Source organism: Colletotrichum scovillei, assembly GCF_011075155.1.
Source record: "Colletotrichum scovillei strain TJNH1 chromosome Unknown Contig00008, whole genome shotgun sequence".
Taxonomy (NCBI): domain Eukaryota; kingdom Fungi; phylum Ascomycota; class Sordariomycetes; order Glomerellales; family Glomerellaceae; genus Colletotrichum; species Colletotrichum scovillei.
Genome location: NW_023336266.1, coordinates 275,763 through 290,833, shown reverse-complemented (window position 1 = coordinate 290,833; position 15,071 = coordinate 275,763). Strand labels below are relative to the sequence as shown.

Here is a 15,071-nt window from a genome sequence, read left to right as displayed (position 1 = left end):
GTGCCAGTGCGAGCAGTGGATCTTGTACACATAACCTCGGGTTACGAAAAGTAGACTTCTTTTTGCAGTATGCTTATTACTGCAGCATTGGAATCAAAGATTATGAGTAGATATGAGGAGGCTCTCCAACATGTCTTACAATTTCACTAGCGGGGTTTAACAGGTCACGGAACAGTAGAACAAGTTTGAAGGCATGGCAAAAATCATTGACTTTTATATGTACCGACATCTCAAAGACCGGCTGGCTCATAGTACTCCCGGAACCGATCAGTACTATCCCATTCCACGGTCCACACCACGTTCCAACAATCCAGTAACAGTCTAGGAAACTTGACTGTCCAGAACGCCAAGTAACCTTCTGGCAAAGGACCAACCGCTCGCTTTAGCGCGTCGGGCATATCCTCGTAGTGGTTCTTCTTATTACGCAGAGCTCTCAACAGATCAAGCAGCTTGGACCCCGTGTATTTGCGCTGCTTGCCCAAAGAGTCCACAAAGTCTCGCGGCAGAAGCCGAAGGAAATCTCCCTTGGTGATCGCCGGAGCATGCTTCTCCAAATGAACAAGATGATCACTTGGTGGGTCTCTGGGTTCCTTCTCAAAGTGATCCGAGACGTCGCACAAGAAAGCAAGGCGCTTCTTGGCAGACCAGAAGAACGGATGAGCCATGACATCGCGAGCTGTAGGGCGCTCCTTCGGATTCGCGTTCAACATCGAGCCGATGAGATCCTTTGCCTCGTAGGCAAAATCGCCAAGAGCATCCAGTGGCGCCAAGTTGTAATTGCCCTTGCGGATGTTCACCTCCCTCATGTAGCGATCGCCACAGTCGAAAGGATGGGAACCATTCGTCAAGACATAGAAGAACACCAAGCCCAAGCTGAATATGTCAATGGAGCGGGTGGCACGACGGTTGGACATCATGTCGGAACCAACCAATATAGAGCCCGATCCACTCTGGATACTGGACTCCATGGTGGCAGTGTCCCTGGCGTCATCGTCGAGTAGCAGTTCAGGGGCTCGCCAGCCAGACGTTCCCGCAGCGCGGCCAGTAGTGGCACCAAAGGAGGACTGACCACCCTCTAGCTTTTTGCAGAGACCGAAATCGGATACAAGAAGGCGCGGTCGCCCATCCTTGCCCATGTTGACCAAAATGTTCTGTGGCTTGAGATCGCGGTGGACAATGCGAAGATTGTGTAGATGGTGGATGCCGTTAGTGATTTGGTACAAGACACCTGGCAAATCCATCTTGCCTGCTTGAGCTAGTCGGGTGAAGTGATGAGGCTTTTCAATGACATCAGCCAGAGAGGCTGCACAGCGCTCGAGAGCAATGTACAGGAACCCATCGCGTTGCTGTTGAGCGTAGTATCGAATGACTAGAATTATTTGTTAGATACTTTCTTGAAAGCAGCCATCTTTCCGTCTTACCATTGGGATGGTCGTCGCTCTCTCGCAGCAACTTTGTCTCCTGGGAGGCGATGTCGTAGAACTGGATAAGCATCCGCTTGACAGCCACTTCGCGACCATCGAATCGACCGGCAAAGACCAGGGTACCATTGCTACCTGTGCCGAGTTGGTTCTCGGTGTCAACTTCGATGCCGCCCATCTTGATGATCGATTCTCCCACAGTTTGCATGTCATTTGTCATGGTCATGACATCGGGCTCCAGACCAGTAGCCTGTACACCCAACTTCTTTGCCTTATTGACAGCTTCCTCAACGGAAGCGCGTGGCTCGTCATCGCGAGATTGAGACATTTCTTCTCTTTTCTTCCCCTTGCGGTGCTTCGTGCCTCCGCGACGGCCGCGGTGAGCTGGCTTCTTTTTCTTGACCTCAGGGGTGCCAGGTTCAGGGGGGGTGGCAGAAGTCTGGGTCTCGGCACCGGGAGCCGACGGGTCCGCGATAGGCGTCTTGTCGCCATCCTTCTCTTTCTCAGAGGCAGGCTCAACAGAGGGAACCACATCCTCGGATACTGGCTTCTTGTCGGAAACAGGCTCTTCTGGTACCAAAGGTGCGGTCGCCCGCTCAGGAGCGGATGGTGGGATCTCGTCATGTACCGTTTGCTCAGGAGTGGCATCGGCACCCATGTCCTCTGTATCGGAAGCGGCCTCGTCTCGCATATACCATTTTGTCGTCTTGGTCTTGTACCAACGACGTAGATCCTTCTGATAGTAAAACAGCACAGAAACAATGAGCACAATCAAGACAGGGTTGGAGAAAAAGTCGATAACACTGTTGGAAACGTGATGAGGAATCGACTTGACTTTGTTAACGATGGTGGGCGTCTCGACAGGATCATCGTGCGGCACAGTAGTGGGCAGCACTGGGTGACTTTCAGGGTCCACCACCGCATCAGACGCTTCTGCGCGTCCGGGTAGACTGGGAGGCTGATAGATCTTGCCCCGGATGACACCATCCATGTAGTGGGTTCCAACCATTGCGCCAACCCGCTGCGTCTCGTTCAGCTTGCCCCATGGCTGGGCAAGCTGCAGCCAGTCTGGCGACGAGGTCTTGGCTACGGGAGCATCCAAGATGAGAGGATAGGAGCGCCCAGACAAGGCGTACCAGTTGCCCATGTCTGTCTGGTTGACGAATATACGCTGACTTCGGATACGAGCGTTGTTGTCATCCTTGGCTGGTGGGACAGGCTGAGGAAGGACAATGAGGTCGGGGTTGCTCAACGGTTCCAGTCCCACGGGCCTGCAGACATCGAAGACCTTGACTACAGGCGAAGCAAACTGCGCGTTGCAGAAAATGGGCAGTTTGTCCTTGTGGGCATTGGCGTAATCAACACCATAAATCTTGCCATCGTGGGTGGTAGTGTGGTAGCGCTGGTCGATGGACTGGTGGTGTTGGTTAAGCAGGTCATAGTCGTTTGTGTTAGGAGTCCAGTCAAAAAATTTGAGTGTAGCTATCGGGCGACCGTCTCTGCGGGCAATGCCAACCTCGTACTCGGTACGACCAAGCGTGATTGTACCAGTCGAGCTACACTCTTCGTTATTCTGGTCGTACAGTGCATTCGGGCGCAGGCAGCTCTCTGCTTCGTTGACGTGTGAGCCGCCAGAGCCAAACCACTTGAGCACACGACCTGTAGCGGCATCGAGTGTAATCATGGTGGTCTTCTTGGTACCAGTATAGACGATTGGCGGATTGTCGAGGGCCGAGGCGCCCTCGTCGACCATCTGTTTCATGGTCAAGCCCGTGGATAGTAGTCTGGGCTCGGTGGAGCCAGCTGGAGACCAGTAGTAAATGTCTCCATCGCGGTTGGGCTCGATGGCCCAGATGTAGTGATCGATGTGGTTGTAGTCGTCGTCCAGGTCGGAGGCGTTGAGACGGTAATGTTTGGTCTCAACCATGGACTGGTCGACCTCGAGATGCCAGCGTTCGGTGGCGTGGTTGCGATCAGTGGCATAGAGGTGTCCATCGACGGTCGCCATAAGAACGAAGTCTTCTACTTCCCAATCCTTCAGACTCCGCGCATGGTGCTGCGTAGAGATCCCACCACCGCCAACGCGGGAGGCAATGGGTCGATGTCCAGAAGGAGGTGCTCGGACGGACTGAGCCGGAGCCAAAGTTGCGATGGCGCTCGCATCGTGAGGAATAAGTATGTTGTCGGGGTTGGACCGACGGTCGTGTTGTTGTTTGTTATTGGATTGGGATTGGGGTTGCTTCGAGGTTACGGAGTTTCGGCGCCTCGGAGACTCGACAGCATTGTCGGCCTTGATGTTGGTAGCGGCCCAGTTGCGGGCGGCGGCGTCGGGGAGGGCATCACGAACAGCTTCGTGTTGACTGCTTCCAGCAGGGGGTTGTTGTTGATGGACTCTATGTATCTGGGCTACCGGCTCGATGGGTTTTTGGTGTTGTTGAGCATCGGCGAGTGGGAGGCATGAGATGGCGAGTACAGCGAGAGCAAGGAGGTAGGTTCGCTGACGAGCAACGCGCCTCCCGTCGCCTGGAGGCCGTCGCAGCATGATCTGTGTGTGTTTTATGCGGAAGGGATTTACATCAACGCTTCCCAGTGTTGTTTACAGAGCAGGCGAGACATAGGAGCAGCTGAGGGCGTCGGAGAGGTCGTGTTCGAGGTGGTGGTGTTGATGGTCCGACGGCGGCAGAGGACCATGTGAATGTGGGTTGGGCTAGCGAAGTAAATCGGAGCCCACAACGACGAAAGAGTAGGTACACACACACACACACACACACACAGCAAGTGGGATGGATGCAGCTGTGGATGCGTCTGGGGTATCAGCCAAAGGTTTGTTGATGGATGGGAGAATTAGTTGGACGGAAGTGAAGATGAAGATGAAGATGAAGATGGAGTTGAAGGTGAAGGGAAGAAGGTGGTGGTTCGTTCGGGAAGAGGGAGCAGGAGCAGATGGTTTGAATGCTCTTGCTCACTTTCCCTCTTCTTTTTTTGACCCTGTCAGCTTTGGGTTTTTGGGGGGGGGGGGGGTGAAGTAAAGGTACACGCACGCGCACCGGGGGTAAACCAAGCATGGAAGTCACTTTGAGTCTCGAAGGTCGAGTCCATGGAGAGAGGAAGGAGGGAGGAAGTTGGGGTCTCTGTCAGCCAGCCCAGTGCCCATAGTCCGTACCCTGCCATGCCAATGAATGGGAAGTCAGAAAGACCCGGTCGAACTGGCGGCGGCAGGCGGGTTCTGGATGGAAGGCAAGGGAAGCTCTTGGGGGTGTTGCAAGTACACAGTGCAGTACAGAAACAGTTTGTGGGCGTCCGTCGTACGACCAGGGCAGCGCCCGGCTGACTGGGATCACCTTTGACCGAAAGGGGGGCCTTGGGGCCTTCGCAGGCTTGTGCAAGGCCAGGAGATGAGAGAGAGAGAGGAAACACCACGGGCTACGCGCACAGCAACGGGCAGACAAACCACTGAAGAGGCCATGTATACTGTGCTAGATACGATGAAGGGTTTTTGCACTGTTCAGCCCCGCCATTCCCGTCAAGCGAGCCCCACCCACCGACACATCTCGGCCACTCAGGGCTCGCAACTTCTCCCCCAGTTTCAAAAGGGAGGGGAAAGAGCGCACCACTGCACCACTGCCTGCACCTGCCATCACCAGCAGCACTTCTACGGAGTACGGGATACGTACATCCACCCAACTTCTCCTCCTCCTCCCGCTACGAATACTTCGTGGTAGACTCTCGCAACACCAGAACCACCCCTTGGAAGCCTCAAACCGTGGCAAACTGAAATCGCGGGGATTTCCCAAGTTTCCTAACCCAAACAGCATGATCTGCCAAACTCCATAACAACCGGTGGAAAAGCGGAACACCAGCTTGGCGATCAGGTTCGTCCAACAAACCTCCATACCTTAGTCTCTGTGCTACCGCCCCATCTACCAAGCAGACACGCAGGTAGCAGTGTGGCTTCGACCCTTCGACTACCTACCTCGATTCAGCCATCACCAATATTACCAATGCTACCATAACCTCCCGATATTCAACACTGAGAATTCAGGGTCTTCGTTAGGGCTCCGCGTCCCGAACCCTTGTGCCAGCCCCCCCTAGCCGCTCGCCCAGTCCGAATCGACATGGCTCTCAGGTCTTGACCCGAGTTGCCTAGTGGCCGGTGTCGCAATCCTGCAGTTGCCAGGCTTTCTGTTACAAGGTTTCGCCCGCTCGCTGCAAAGGGATGAGGTCAGCTCAGCACAGTGCACCGCTGGACCCCGTACGAATACACACTTCCTCACCAAGCGAAAATGCCCGCCGCCATCGAGTCCTCCACCGGGGAACTTCTGTGACGGGTTGCGAGCCTGCGAATGTGGCTGAACCTGCGTTCTTGAAGACAACGATCCACAAGACCCGACTGGACTGCGACCTCGACCCTCCACCGCTCCCGGGAGCTAGCTGCTGGCCTGCTGCTGTTCACTGTGCTGCATACGAGTAGCACTACGTACTACGTACACACGCACCACGCAGCACGGATACTCAAAGGCTAGGTCTACAGTGTACACGGCGCCAGGTGGTCCCGTCACTGTCTTCAGTGTCTTGGAGAGATCATGGCTGTCTGAGGTCAGTGGTGGGTTTTCCCCCCATTCGTTTCCATGGTTGGCTACCGAATCGGAACCTATCCAGCGCCGCCCTCAAGCCCGTCGAGCCCGTCGAGCAACGGATCACTCGCCGAGTCTGTCGATGCGGAGGACCATCGTGGATTCTTGATTGACGGAATCGCTGATCCAGCAGATCAGGTGTGTCAGACACAGTGTCCTCAAGGGATGCTTCTCTTTAGCACCGCCGCTATCTGATCGTCGTCATTCGACGCCGGCTGTTCCTGCAGCTTTGTCGTCACTGGTTGGCAAAATAGGAGCGGATGGAGGTGCGGGAAGCAAGCGACGACGATGGACACCCAGAATTCGGTGCGGCGTGCCACGGGAAAATAGCCGAACCGGCCCTATCACACTGTGTCGGCATTGCCCCAGAGCTGCAGCATTCATTCGTACCTTTTTCGCAAGGCACACAAGAAGATATATCCTGTCGGCACATGGAAGACCACCCCACTACGTAACTCGCCACCCCCTGATACTTGTCCGCAGCCCACCTCCCAAATCACGACAAGCACGCATGCAAACAAACATGTTGCTATCCCCCAAGGTGTTTTGCGCGGCATACAGTATGGATACAGAGACTGACTGGATGGATTGTCGAGACTTATGGCTTGAACATGTGTAACCATGTTTTCCGCTGGTATTTGGGCCCGAATCGCGACAAGAACCGTCGTACTCGACGAAATCTTCCCACAGTCGATCAACCCCTCAGCCTTCGCCTTCGTACGGAATCTTTCCTCCATCTGGAACTTGACAAGTGACAAGACGCGACATCCCAGACATCCCGCCATCCCTTTCGTCTTGGCCCTTCTTCCCACTGCGACCGTCTCCCTTCGCAACGTGCCGACCTGCAACGCAAGCTCGTCCCATATCCCTTGCTTCGGTGCTTTCTTCGCAAGCTTTACACTTTTCCCAGTCCGAACGGCCCAAAACTCTACGCGGGTGCCCTGCGCCGTTTCTCGGTCCGCCGCAATGATACCTAATAAAAAAAGATTGAATCAAACGCACCAAAAAGACCAAACTGGCTCACGGAACAGTCCAGCAAACCTTGCCTCTGCTCCTTCAGCTTTCGAGGCTCTGACGCCCGCGCGTGTAATAAAGCACGGACAAGATGCAGCCCACGACTCGACATACTTTTCGTCCTGCAGGACTAGCACGTATCAAAAGACCCCCACGACGACAGCCTTAAGCCTGCAGACCTCGTACCTATCTTACGTTCGTGACTTTTGCACATCCAAGGCGAGCAGTGCTAACAGTAGTGGCACCCGAATGCCCCTTGATGAATGCGTACACATCTCGCAACATCCACTTACGGATTCCTGAGTACGAAGTGCGACACTGTGAGCATTGGGGAGTCATTCGAAGGTTCGATTGCCGGCACCTGCTGATGGGCCCGGGTGCGAACAAACGGTCGACGATCCCACTCAGCGGGGCTCAATATTGTGTGATTTGGATCTCAGGTTCAGGCCAACGGCTGGCTCCGGCGACCCCCGGTCCAATGTCCCAGCGGGTCGGGATTGATACGATGTTATTTCGAGTCTTTGCGAGTTTCCAGCCCGGACTCCGAGCTCGTTTCCAACTTTTCAATTCCATGTGAAATTGTCGAGTTAATTGATTGAGCTTCGCCCCTCTTGGACCCCAAGGCCGGGCCCGCCTTTGATCATCAAAATTGAGGAACTGAGAACTGAGCTTCATCTCATTCTAAGGTATCCGTAGAAGAAGACATCTTACAACAAATGTCAAGCTTGCATCTACCCTGCTACTGCGCCTTGCCGTTAGCGCCCGGGAGGACTACGCGTATGCCCAACCCGACCGCCGCCCGGAGCATCCAGTAGAGCCGGCCCCCCGGTGGGAATTTGCAACAACTGCGGCTCACAAACAGGCACGAGCTTCCAAAGCTTCCATTCTCAACAGGCAAGGATCGGGTCCTTCTGCACGGCACTGTCTCTGCCCTGTCGGACGTATTATCTGTGTCCAAGTGCCGCCCCTAACCCCCAAAATCGAATGGGCATCCCCTGGGTCGCTGAAGGTCTCGATTCCAACGGGTACGAGGGCCCAGGGCCGTGTGTCAGACTTGTCGTTGGTTGAACGTTGGGCCTTTGGAATGCAACACAGCGAGTTACTAAATGAGACCATGGTCAGTCATGTTTGGTGCAACACCCAAGTATATACCGGTTTACGTGTCTCTGGCAAAGACTTGTCTCTGCTTGTTTCCTTCCCCAACGGAACGGTTTACATGGAACGTGATTGACGAAGAAATTCAGAGAGGCACTAATCGGTGGTCTTGCATGTAGCTCTATTCTTACTGCTCTTCTCCAAAGCCCTGTTTCAACGATTCATTAACTTAATATACGTGAAGAGTCCCTGATAAGCTAATGTCTTTTATGTGTGTACTATAAAGAATGAGCCACAGGCCTTTCGGTCTGCGTTGCTTCGTAAAACCAAACTATCTTGTGTCGCCTTGGGAGGCTTTAGAGCGAACAAGCGTCCTGCCTATCTCTTCTGCTTCAAGTTGAGGCCATCTCCGGATAGTTACAGAGTCTTTCAATAATCCCTATCACATTGGAGCCATGAATCGTATAATCGGGCACTTGTTAAAGCTGAATGAATCGTGATTTCATTTCTATGGAAAAGATTGAAAACGGCAGATCTAAATGCCCTCTAATTCCCGATCCCAAACCCTGATACTAGTAATTAACCATTAAGAGAAACCGGCGCCCATACATGGAGCAGTGTAAACTCCTAGCGTAGTCGGTCCCGTTGAATAATATGCACAGAAGAACTGGGTAGTCTTTGTGGTCGATATGTACGAAAACTCTCAACTTCCTTGTTGCGACTAGCAAGTCTTGCCCTGGTTGACAGCTGGAAATCTCACTGTTAGCCATGGCTTTCTTTATTGTGTTTTGAGAGTTGAATCGACTTACCATTGGCATAGACCGCATAGGTGTCAGCGTGGTTGAGGTTCTGAGCGCTCGTGAGAGTCTTCAAGGCAGTGTAGCCGTAGATGCCATAGTCCAGTGTTCCCTTGACCTCGAGCAAGTGAGTCATCTCGTGCTGAAAAATTCAAACTGGTTAGCTCAAGCTCAATGATCTTCAGTAAAGTGCTGTACTTACCAGAGTGGTGGTCGACTGGTCCTGGTTGTGGCAGCCAGTGGTGAGCAGAGGAAGCGCGGTGAAGTACAGGGGGCAGTTGACCATGTACTTGTAAGCCGGGACGGTGTAAGCCAGGACACCAGGCGAGCAAGACTTGTAGACGTCGCTGCAGTACTGCTTGGAGACGCCCGTGTTACGGCTGCCGCACTCAGAGGCGACCTTGTTGAAGGTGTCGACGACAATCTTCTTGCTGGCGGCGGTCGTCGACTTGAAGTACTCGTTCAGGCGCTTGTCGTCCTGGGAGACGTAGGCGGCGGCGGCGCGGGCGAGCTTGGAGCAGCTGGCGAGGGCGTTGGTGACGGTGGTGTTCTGGGTGCCCTTGCAGTCGGACTGGACAATGGTGCGCTTGATCATCTGCTTGTACGAGGTGCGGACGAGGGCGGCCTTTGTGACGTTGACGTTGTTGATGTTGAGCGTGTTGCTGTCGATGCTGAAGACGCCGGCGATGGTGGTCGAGCCGGCCTGGGCGTAGGGGATGCCGCCGTTGACTCTTACTTTGAAGGCGTCGGCCGCGCCCAGGTCGTGCAGCTCGGCAAAGTCGACGGCGGATTCGATTGTCTCGCCGGCCTTGATTGTTCGGAAGGAGGCGTCGGTGAGGAGGTTTTGAGGTGCCATGCGTAGGCGGACGCCATCGAAGGGGAGGCGGTCGTCTTGTAGGTTGGGTCAGCATTTTGATATTGAATTTGTGGGAGAGTACTACTACTAACCTCCACTGAAGACTGCGACTTTCTCAACGGCGGCCGTGTCCAAAACGGTACCGGGAGTGAAGAGCTTGAGATCGTTCTTGCTAATGTTCTTCAAGGCGATCTTGACTGCTGTGTTGCCGTTCTTGGTGATGTTGGCTTGGAGCGGAGTCGCAGTGTCCCTCTGTGCGAGCTCGATGGGAGAGGCGCTCACAAGGGAGGCCAGGAGAGTGAGACCGGTGAAGAACTTCATCTTGACTTCTGCGGAATGGAGAGTGTCTCGGTTGTTGAAGCTGAGGAGTTGAGAAGTTGAGAGAGAGGGCTGTTTGGAGTTGAGAGTGATGATCCAAAACAAAAAGCCATGCAGTCGATGGAATTCTCATCGTCTTTATACAGGAATTCAAGGCTTCAACGGATCTCACCGTTCAGCCCACGATGCCACTCCGAGGTGACATGAAACCTGGACTTCTCTCCCCGATCCGGCCTAGGGAGTAGAGCGGCCGTGGTTCAAGCCACGGGAAATCGCTGTCTGGAAGGGATTGGAGGCTCCAAAGGATGGTCCGATGGCTAAGAAGAGTCCATGGGGCGGGAGGCGCTTCTGCCCATTGTCGGAGCTAAAGAATTGACAGACACACCTTAGTTGTGATCAACAGGAGAACCCTACGAAGGAGGGTGAGTGTATCATCTTCCCAAAGCATAGCACGCTGGAGCGCGGCTGCGGACCTACATCCTCCACGACAAGTTGGGCAGTGCCTAGAATCGGCAAAGGCGTCGGACTCAAGCGGTCTAGCAGAGGAAACCTATGGGTTCCAACTCGATGGGTCAGCCTGGCTGGTGTAAGCCACGACGAGCAGATGCGGAAACTTCATTGAGGTGATGGACGAGACATCTGGCGCCACTAGACATGTGTCCTATGTTGTCTTCAGTTTCTTTGGAAGTTGGTAAAGCACCACGCGTGTGATTGTGCCAGGAGACCAGGAGGAGAGAAGACCTAACGACCAAGCAAAGACAAGCTCTTGCCGATCAGCAAGTGATCAGCAAGTCTCCACGAGGACCACGAGTCTTCAACTGCCGTGCCCCTTGGGTGAAAGGTTTTCCAACAGACCTAATCCTTCGGTCGGAGCGGGCTCCATGGGGCTCTGTCCAGGCCAGCAGGCCCACTATCCGCAAACGGCCTCCGGGAACGTGGGGATAAAGACCCGTGGAAGAAGCCCGGGGAGCCGTAGCCTCTTCTGTAGATGCTAACCGCACCGCGCCTTGCTGTATGTCTCCTAGAGACAAGGAGCGAGAGTGAGACATGGCTGGCACCAAAGGTTGGCCCTAGGCCGCTGTGAGACACGCGCTGGCTAACGAGTAAGACAGGGACTCTCCGTGGCCGGGGGGCAGTTCACCAACCTAGCAGCAAGTAAAGTACCTACCTACTCTTATCAATTGAAGTGTGTCCCGAAATGCCGGCAAATCAACTGAGACAAGCTGTGATGGATTGGAGTCTAGAAACGGTCTTCACGTTTTCCTCGTTCGAGATGACGTCGGCAGCAGAACGGAAACATCACCGAAGGGGTCTCGACCCTGAGACCGGTGGTCGCGCAGGCAACTGCCGTTCGGAGTGGGTCTACCGAAATTATGGGTCATCGGCGCCGGTCCCCGTATCACTGCTTACATGCAGCATTTTGGCGACCTTCCTCTTTCGTCCGTAGACCAGCGCGAAGTTTTCCTGCACCAAGCTTGAAGTCGAAGGATTGCGTCTCCATCATGCCAATGTAGCGTCGTCTGAAGTCGTGCCGCCAGCTTAATCGATTTAGAGTCTAGGTAGGTGGTCTCTAAGAGGGGTGTAAGAGCAGGGGATGGTAAGGCGCATCTCTTCCTTCGATACCCTGCAAAGTGCGGGGTCTCCCGCCGTCCGGCCGAATCTGTCATCTAGTCAAGGTAGTTCATCGCAAGTAGGCGACTTTAGCTGGCGATATGGTAGCCTCCGTCGCGGATAGAAGCGCAAACCCGATCTGCCGGGTTCTCTAGATGGGAGCTTGGTCCACCATGAATCGCATCGCCGTATACATCGGAACTCTCCCGTAGAGCATCTCAACTACGCCGCTGACACCATCGCAAGAAGGCTATGGCAATTCGTAGCTTCAATTCATGGATCGTGGCAAGCGTGGCATTTCGTCCGTCCCAAAGGAACGGAACCAAGCTTGCGTGGCTAAAGCCGCTGGGCATTCCTCGGCAGACGGCTTCTCCTCCTATTTCAAGCTTAGTGCGCGCGTTCTCACGACAAACTCATTCCATTCACCCACGTTGCCTCTTGGTTTTACCAGACATTCAAACAACAAAAGCCATCCTCCCAGCGGCACCGGTAGGCGGCCGCATTTGATCAATTGACGTCAGCCGGCATCTTCCATGCCACTTGCCCCCCTTAGGAAGCTGTTCCGCTTCAGGCGCATCCTGCTGACCACGTCCACTTCGCCTGCCTTGGGAAGGGTAGCCTTATTTCTCTCAATCCCACATAACACACATTGAGAGAGAGAAAAAGAGACCTAGCAACAAACCCCCGATACTCACTCACGCCTTCACCTACCGCCATCTTACCGCCATCTTCTACACCATCTCAACAGCCAGCCGCCAAGATCGATGAGTAACCTCCAAGCTCGCTCGCTCTTTCGGCCCATCGTCCTCATCGTAGCCCTCATCTTCGTCCTCTCAACCTGGAATCGCAGCGGTTCCTCCCGAGACACCATGGCGGAAGAGAACCAGCACGCCGGCGCGCTATCCAAGCTCGCACTCCGCATCCGTCAGACGTCGGAAAAACCTCCCACCCTATCCTTCTCCGTGGAAAACAAGCACGACGCCCCGCTGACCATCCTCCGCTGGAACACGCCCCTCGACCCCCTCGCCATCCAAGTCGGCCTCGTCTCCATCACGCCCGAGGGCAAGAGCGAACCGATCGAGGTCCACACTGTTCAGCTCCGCCGGATCATGCCGCCGCGCCCAGAGGACCTCGTCACCCTCCAGCCCGGTGAGAGCCAGGAGCAGGAGATTGTCCTCAAGGAGCCCATCGTGGCGCTCGATTCGCTCGGCAAGACGGCACGGGTGGCTGTCAAGGGCAAGTGGCAGGTTGTTTGGCCCACGACGGCGGACAAGCTTAGTCAGGCAACGCTTGAGAAGTTGCAGTTTGGCGAAGGGGTCTTGACGGGTGAATTCGAAAGTGAGACGATCGATGTCACGATTGGTTAGGACGTCTCGGCAAGTTAGTCAAGTCACACGATATCGATATTTTCTCGTTTTCTCGTTACACCACCCGTCAAACTATTGCAAACTGTCGATTCATTTCCTCCTTCCTCCCTCTCTGATTCAGTATGATATTCCTATCGTGACCTAGTCCTAAGCATACGTCCGTTTGTCGAATCCAGGCACCCTGTCACGCGAGAGCTTCTTTGCAAACATCAAAAACAACGTGTCTCGAAAACGTGGCCTGGGCATAGTCTACGGGCGAACCTGGCCGACCAGCTGAGTGTGACGACAAGGCAAATCACATTGTTCTGGAAGGGCCTGTGTAAGCAAGCACAGGAAACGTCCAAGTCAGGATGTCTCAGAGGAATATGCCGTGTTCGGACTAGCTAGCTCTAACTCTTCTAGGATCGGGAGGCACCTTACCCCATTTCTCTTCTTTGAGGCTGGTCTAAAGTCCTCGCGCCCGTGTGCCCTTCATCCTGTCCTTCCTCTCCTTGCCGACTCTCGGGAGCAGGATTTCGGCTTCAATCTAAGTCACATCGGCCGATGCCCGGGGCGGACGGGAAGATAGTCTCAGATCACCACCAACAACTAGGTATCCCGCTCCGATTGCCGTGGATCGTGGACGACGACACTCCAGTAGTCGACTTTAGCACCTGTAGAGGCAATATCAACAAGGCGCCAAACAACTACCGAACCTTTAGAGCCCGGAGAGGCGTTGCCTCTTCGGACAAAGCGGCCAATCTAACAAATCGACGGCCTCGAGACTGGAAGCCCGCCGGCCCCAATGTCTCGGTGCTGTCGTTCAAGCCCCCGCCCACACCGCCCGTCCGCCGTTCTCTTCTATTGACAGACGGCTAATACCAAAGAGCCCTGGATCTTCTCGCCACATCGCTGTCAGCAATGGGACGGTCGAGACCCGGTCCCGCCTCGTGCGGACCACGTTAGTCCCTCGTGAGAAAACGCTTTCTCCGAATGTCATCCTCTTTCTCTGCTGCCATGAGGGTTGTAAGCATGGCTTTTCCAACTTCCGCATGCAGTTCAAATGTGTCCTTCGTTCCCCTCCAATACTGATCAAAAGACCATCACGGTTCCACAGACTAGAGAGGTCGAATATAGGCCCGGACCCTGGAGAATTCGGAACCCACTCCGACGTGCCATGCATTTGAAGGGGGGTTGCCACCCTCTCTAGAGTAGGGCCGTTACTTTAGAAAAACCGATTTACTGTCCCAAGACGTACTCTCTTTCCGCATCCATCAAGCACGTTCACGCGTCTTCCACGTTCACGGCGGTCTGAGGCTAGACCCACGCAAAAGGACCACGAGCATCGTTGAAGACGGAGAACTTCTTCCAGCAGAAGTCCACGCGGTCCACGGCTTCAACTGCCGTGACTGAGACACCACGCAGACCAGAGTCGAGAACACTGATGACGAAGTCTCTTGCTTACATTTGATATGTGGTTGAAGTCGGAGTTCACTAGTTCATCGAGTAGCGGGTTTAGACAGAGAGTCCAGGGACTTGCTGCAGGTTGTTTTCGTCAAGTGCGACGGTTAGCAACTCAATGTAAATGGCACTACTGTATATTTCAAATCCATTAGGTATACGTTTGACTAGCCCCTAGTCTCTTTCCAACTTGTCTCTTTGCAGTATCCTTTTCTAGTCAGTATTCAATTGTTATTACGGTCGTATCTACTAGAACCTGTTACGATAGCGCGAGACCCATCAGTATCAGTACCCTGCAAGACCTGGGTTTAGACCACATACCATCACGACCAGGCCAGACCAGCGGTGTTCAAGCCTCTCAATCTTCGAATTGTCTTTCAAGTGTCGCGACGAATGCTCATACACGTAAAGGTTTCCTCAGATGCAGCAATATCTCCACCTATAATGATTGTACCCCTCCAATAACTTCCCAATCTTGCTTGATATTGCCAAATCGAAGAGTCACAACAGCCTCACAA

The 15,071-nt window shown here is 54.1% G+C and overlaps 3 protein-coding genes across 3 annotated transcripts; 1 reads left to right on the top strand and 2 right to left on the bottom strand.

Annotated features, from left to right (window-relative positions):
- Nucleotides 1-191: 191 nt before the first annotated feature.
- HER10_EVM0003368 (uncharacterized protein) lies at nucleotides 192-4,379 on the bottom strand. Its single transcript, XM_035473048.1, has 2 exons — nucleotides 1,422-4,379; nucleotides 192-1,369 (listed from the first exon to the last, which is right to left on the bottom strand). Exons 1-2 carry the CDS (start codon nucleotides 3,961-3,963, stop codon nucleotides 231-233), a joined length of 3,681 nt encoding a protein of 1,226 aa, XP_035330540.1. The 5' UTR covers nucleotides 3,964-4,379; the 3' UTR covers nucleotides 192-230.
- Nucleotides 4,380-8,659: 4,280 nt separating this feature from the next.
- On the bottom strand, nucleotides 8,660-10,959 carry HER10_EVM0005136 (deuterolysin metalloprotease). Its single transcript, XM_035474760.1, has 4 exons — nucleotides 9,910-10,959; nucleotides 9,164-9,852; nucleotides 8,974-9,103; nucleotides 8,660-8,911 (listed from the first exon to the last, which is right to left on the bottom strand). Exons 1-4 carry the CDS (start codon nucleotides 10,136-10,138, stop codon nucleotides 8,886-8,888), a joined length of 1,074 nt encoding a protein of 357 aa, XP_035330643.1. The 5' UTR covers nucleotides 10,139-10,959; the 3' UTR covers nucleotides 8,660-8,885.
- A 1,253-nt stretch (nucleotides 10,960-12,212) lies between these two features.
- Nucleotides 12,213-14,684, top strand: HER10_EVM0008901 (uncharacterized protein). The gene has a single exon (XM_035478407.1). The coding sequence runs from the start codon at nucleotides 12,511-12,513 to the stop codon at nucleotides 13,111-13,113; it is 603 nt and encodes a 200-aa protein (XP_035330870.1). The 5' UTR covers nucleotides 12,213-12,510; the 3' UTR covers nucleotides 13,114-14,684.
- The last annotated feature ends 387 nt before the right edge of the window (nucleotides 14,685-15,071 follow it).

Coding starts and splice junctions, on each gene's coding strand:
- HER10_EVM0003368 (XM_035473048.1), bottom strand. CDS start 3,963: ATGCTGCGACGGCCTCCAGGCGACGGGAGGCGCGTTGCTCGTCAGCGA. Junction 1,370..1,421: donor GAGCGACGACCATCCCAATG/GTAAGACGGAAA, acceptor AAATAATTCTAG/TCATTCGATACTACGCTCAA.
- HER10_EVM0005136 (XM_035474760.1), bottom strand. CDS start 10,138: ATGAAGTTCTTCACCGGTCTCACTCTCCTGGCCTCCCTTGTGAGCGCC. Junction 9,853..9,909: donor AGTCGCAGTCTTCAGTGGAG/GTTAGTAGTAGT, acceptor CCAACCTACAAG/ACGACCGCCTCCCCTTCGAT. Junction 8,912..8,973: donor CTATGCGGTCTATGCCAATG/GTAAGTCGATTC, acceptor TGAGATTTCCAG/CTGTCAACCAGGGCAAGACT.
- HER10_EVM0008901 (XM_035478407.1), top strand. CDS start 12,511: ATGAGTAACCTCCAAGCTCGCTCGCTCTTTCGGCCCATCGTCCTCATC.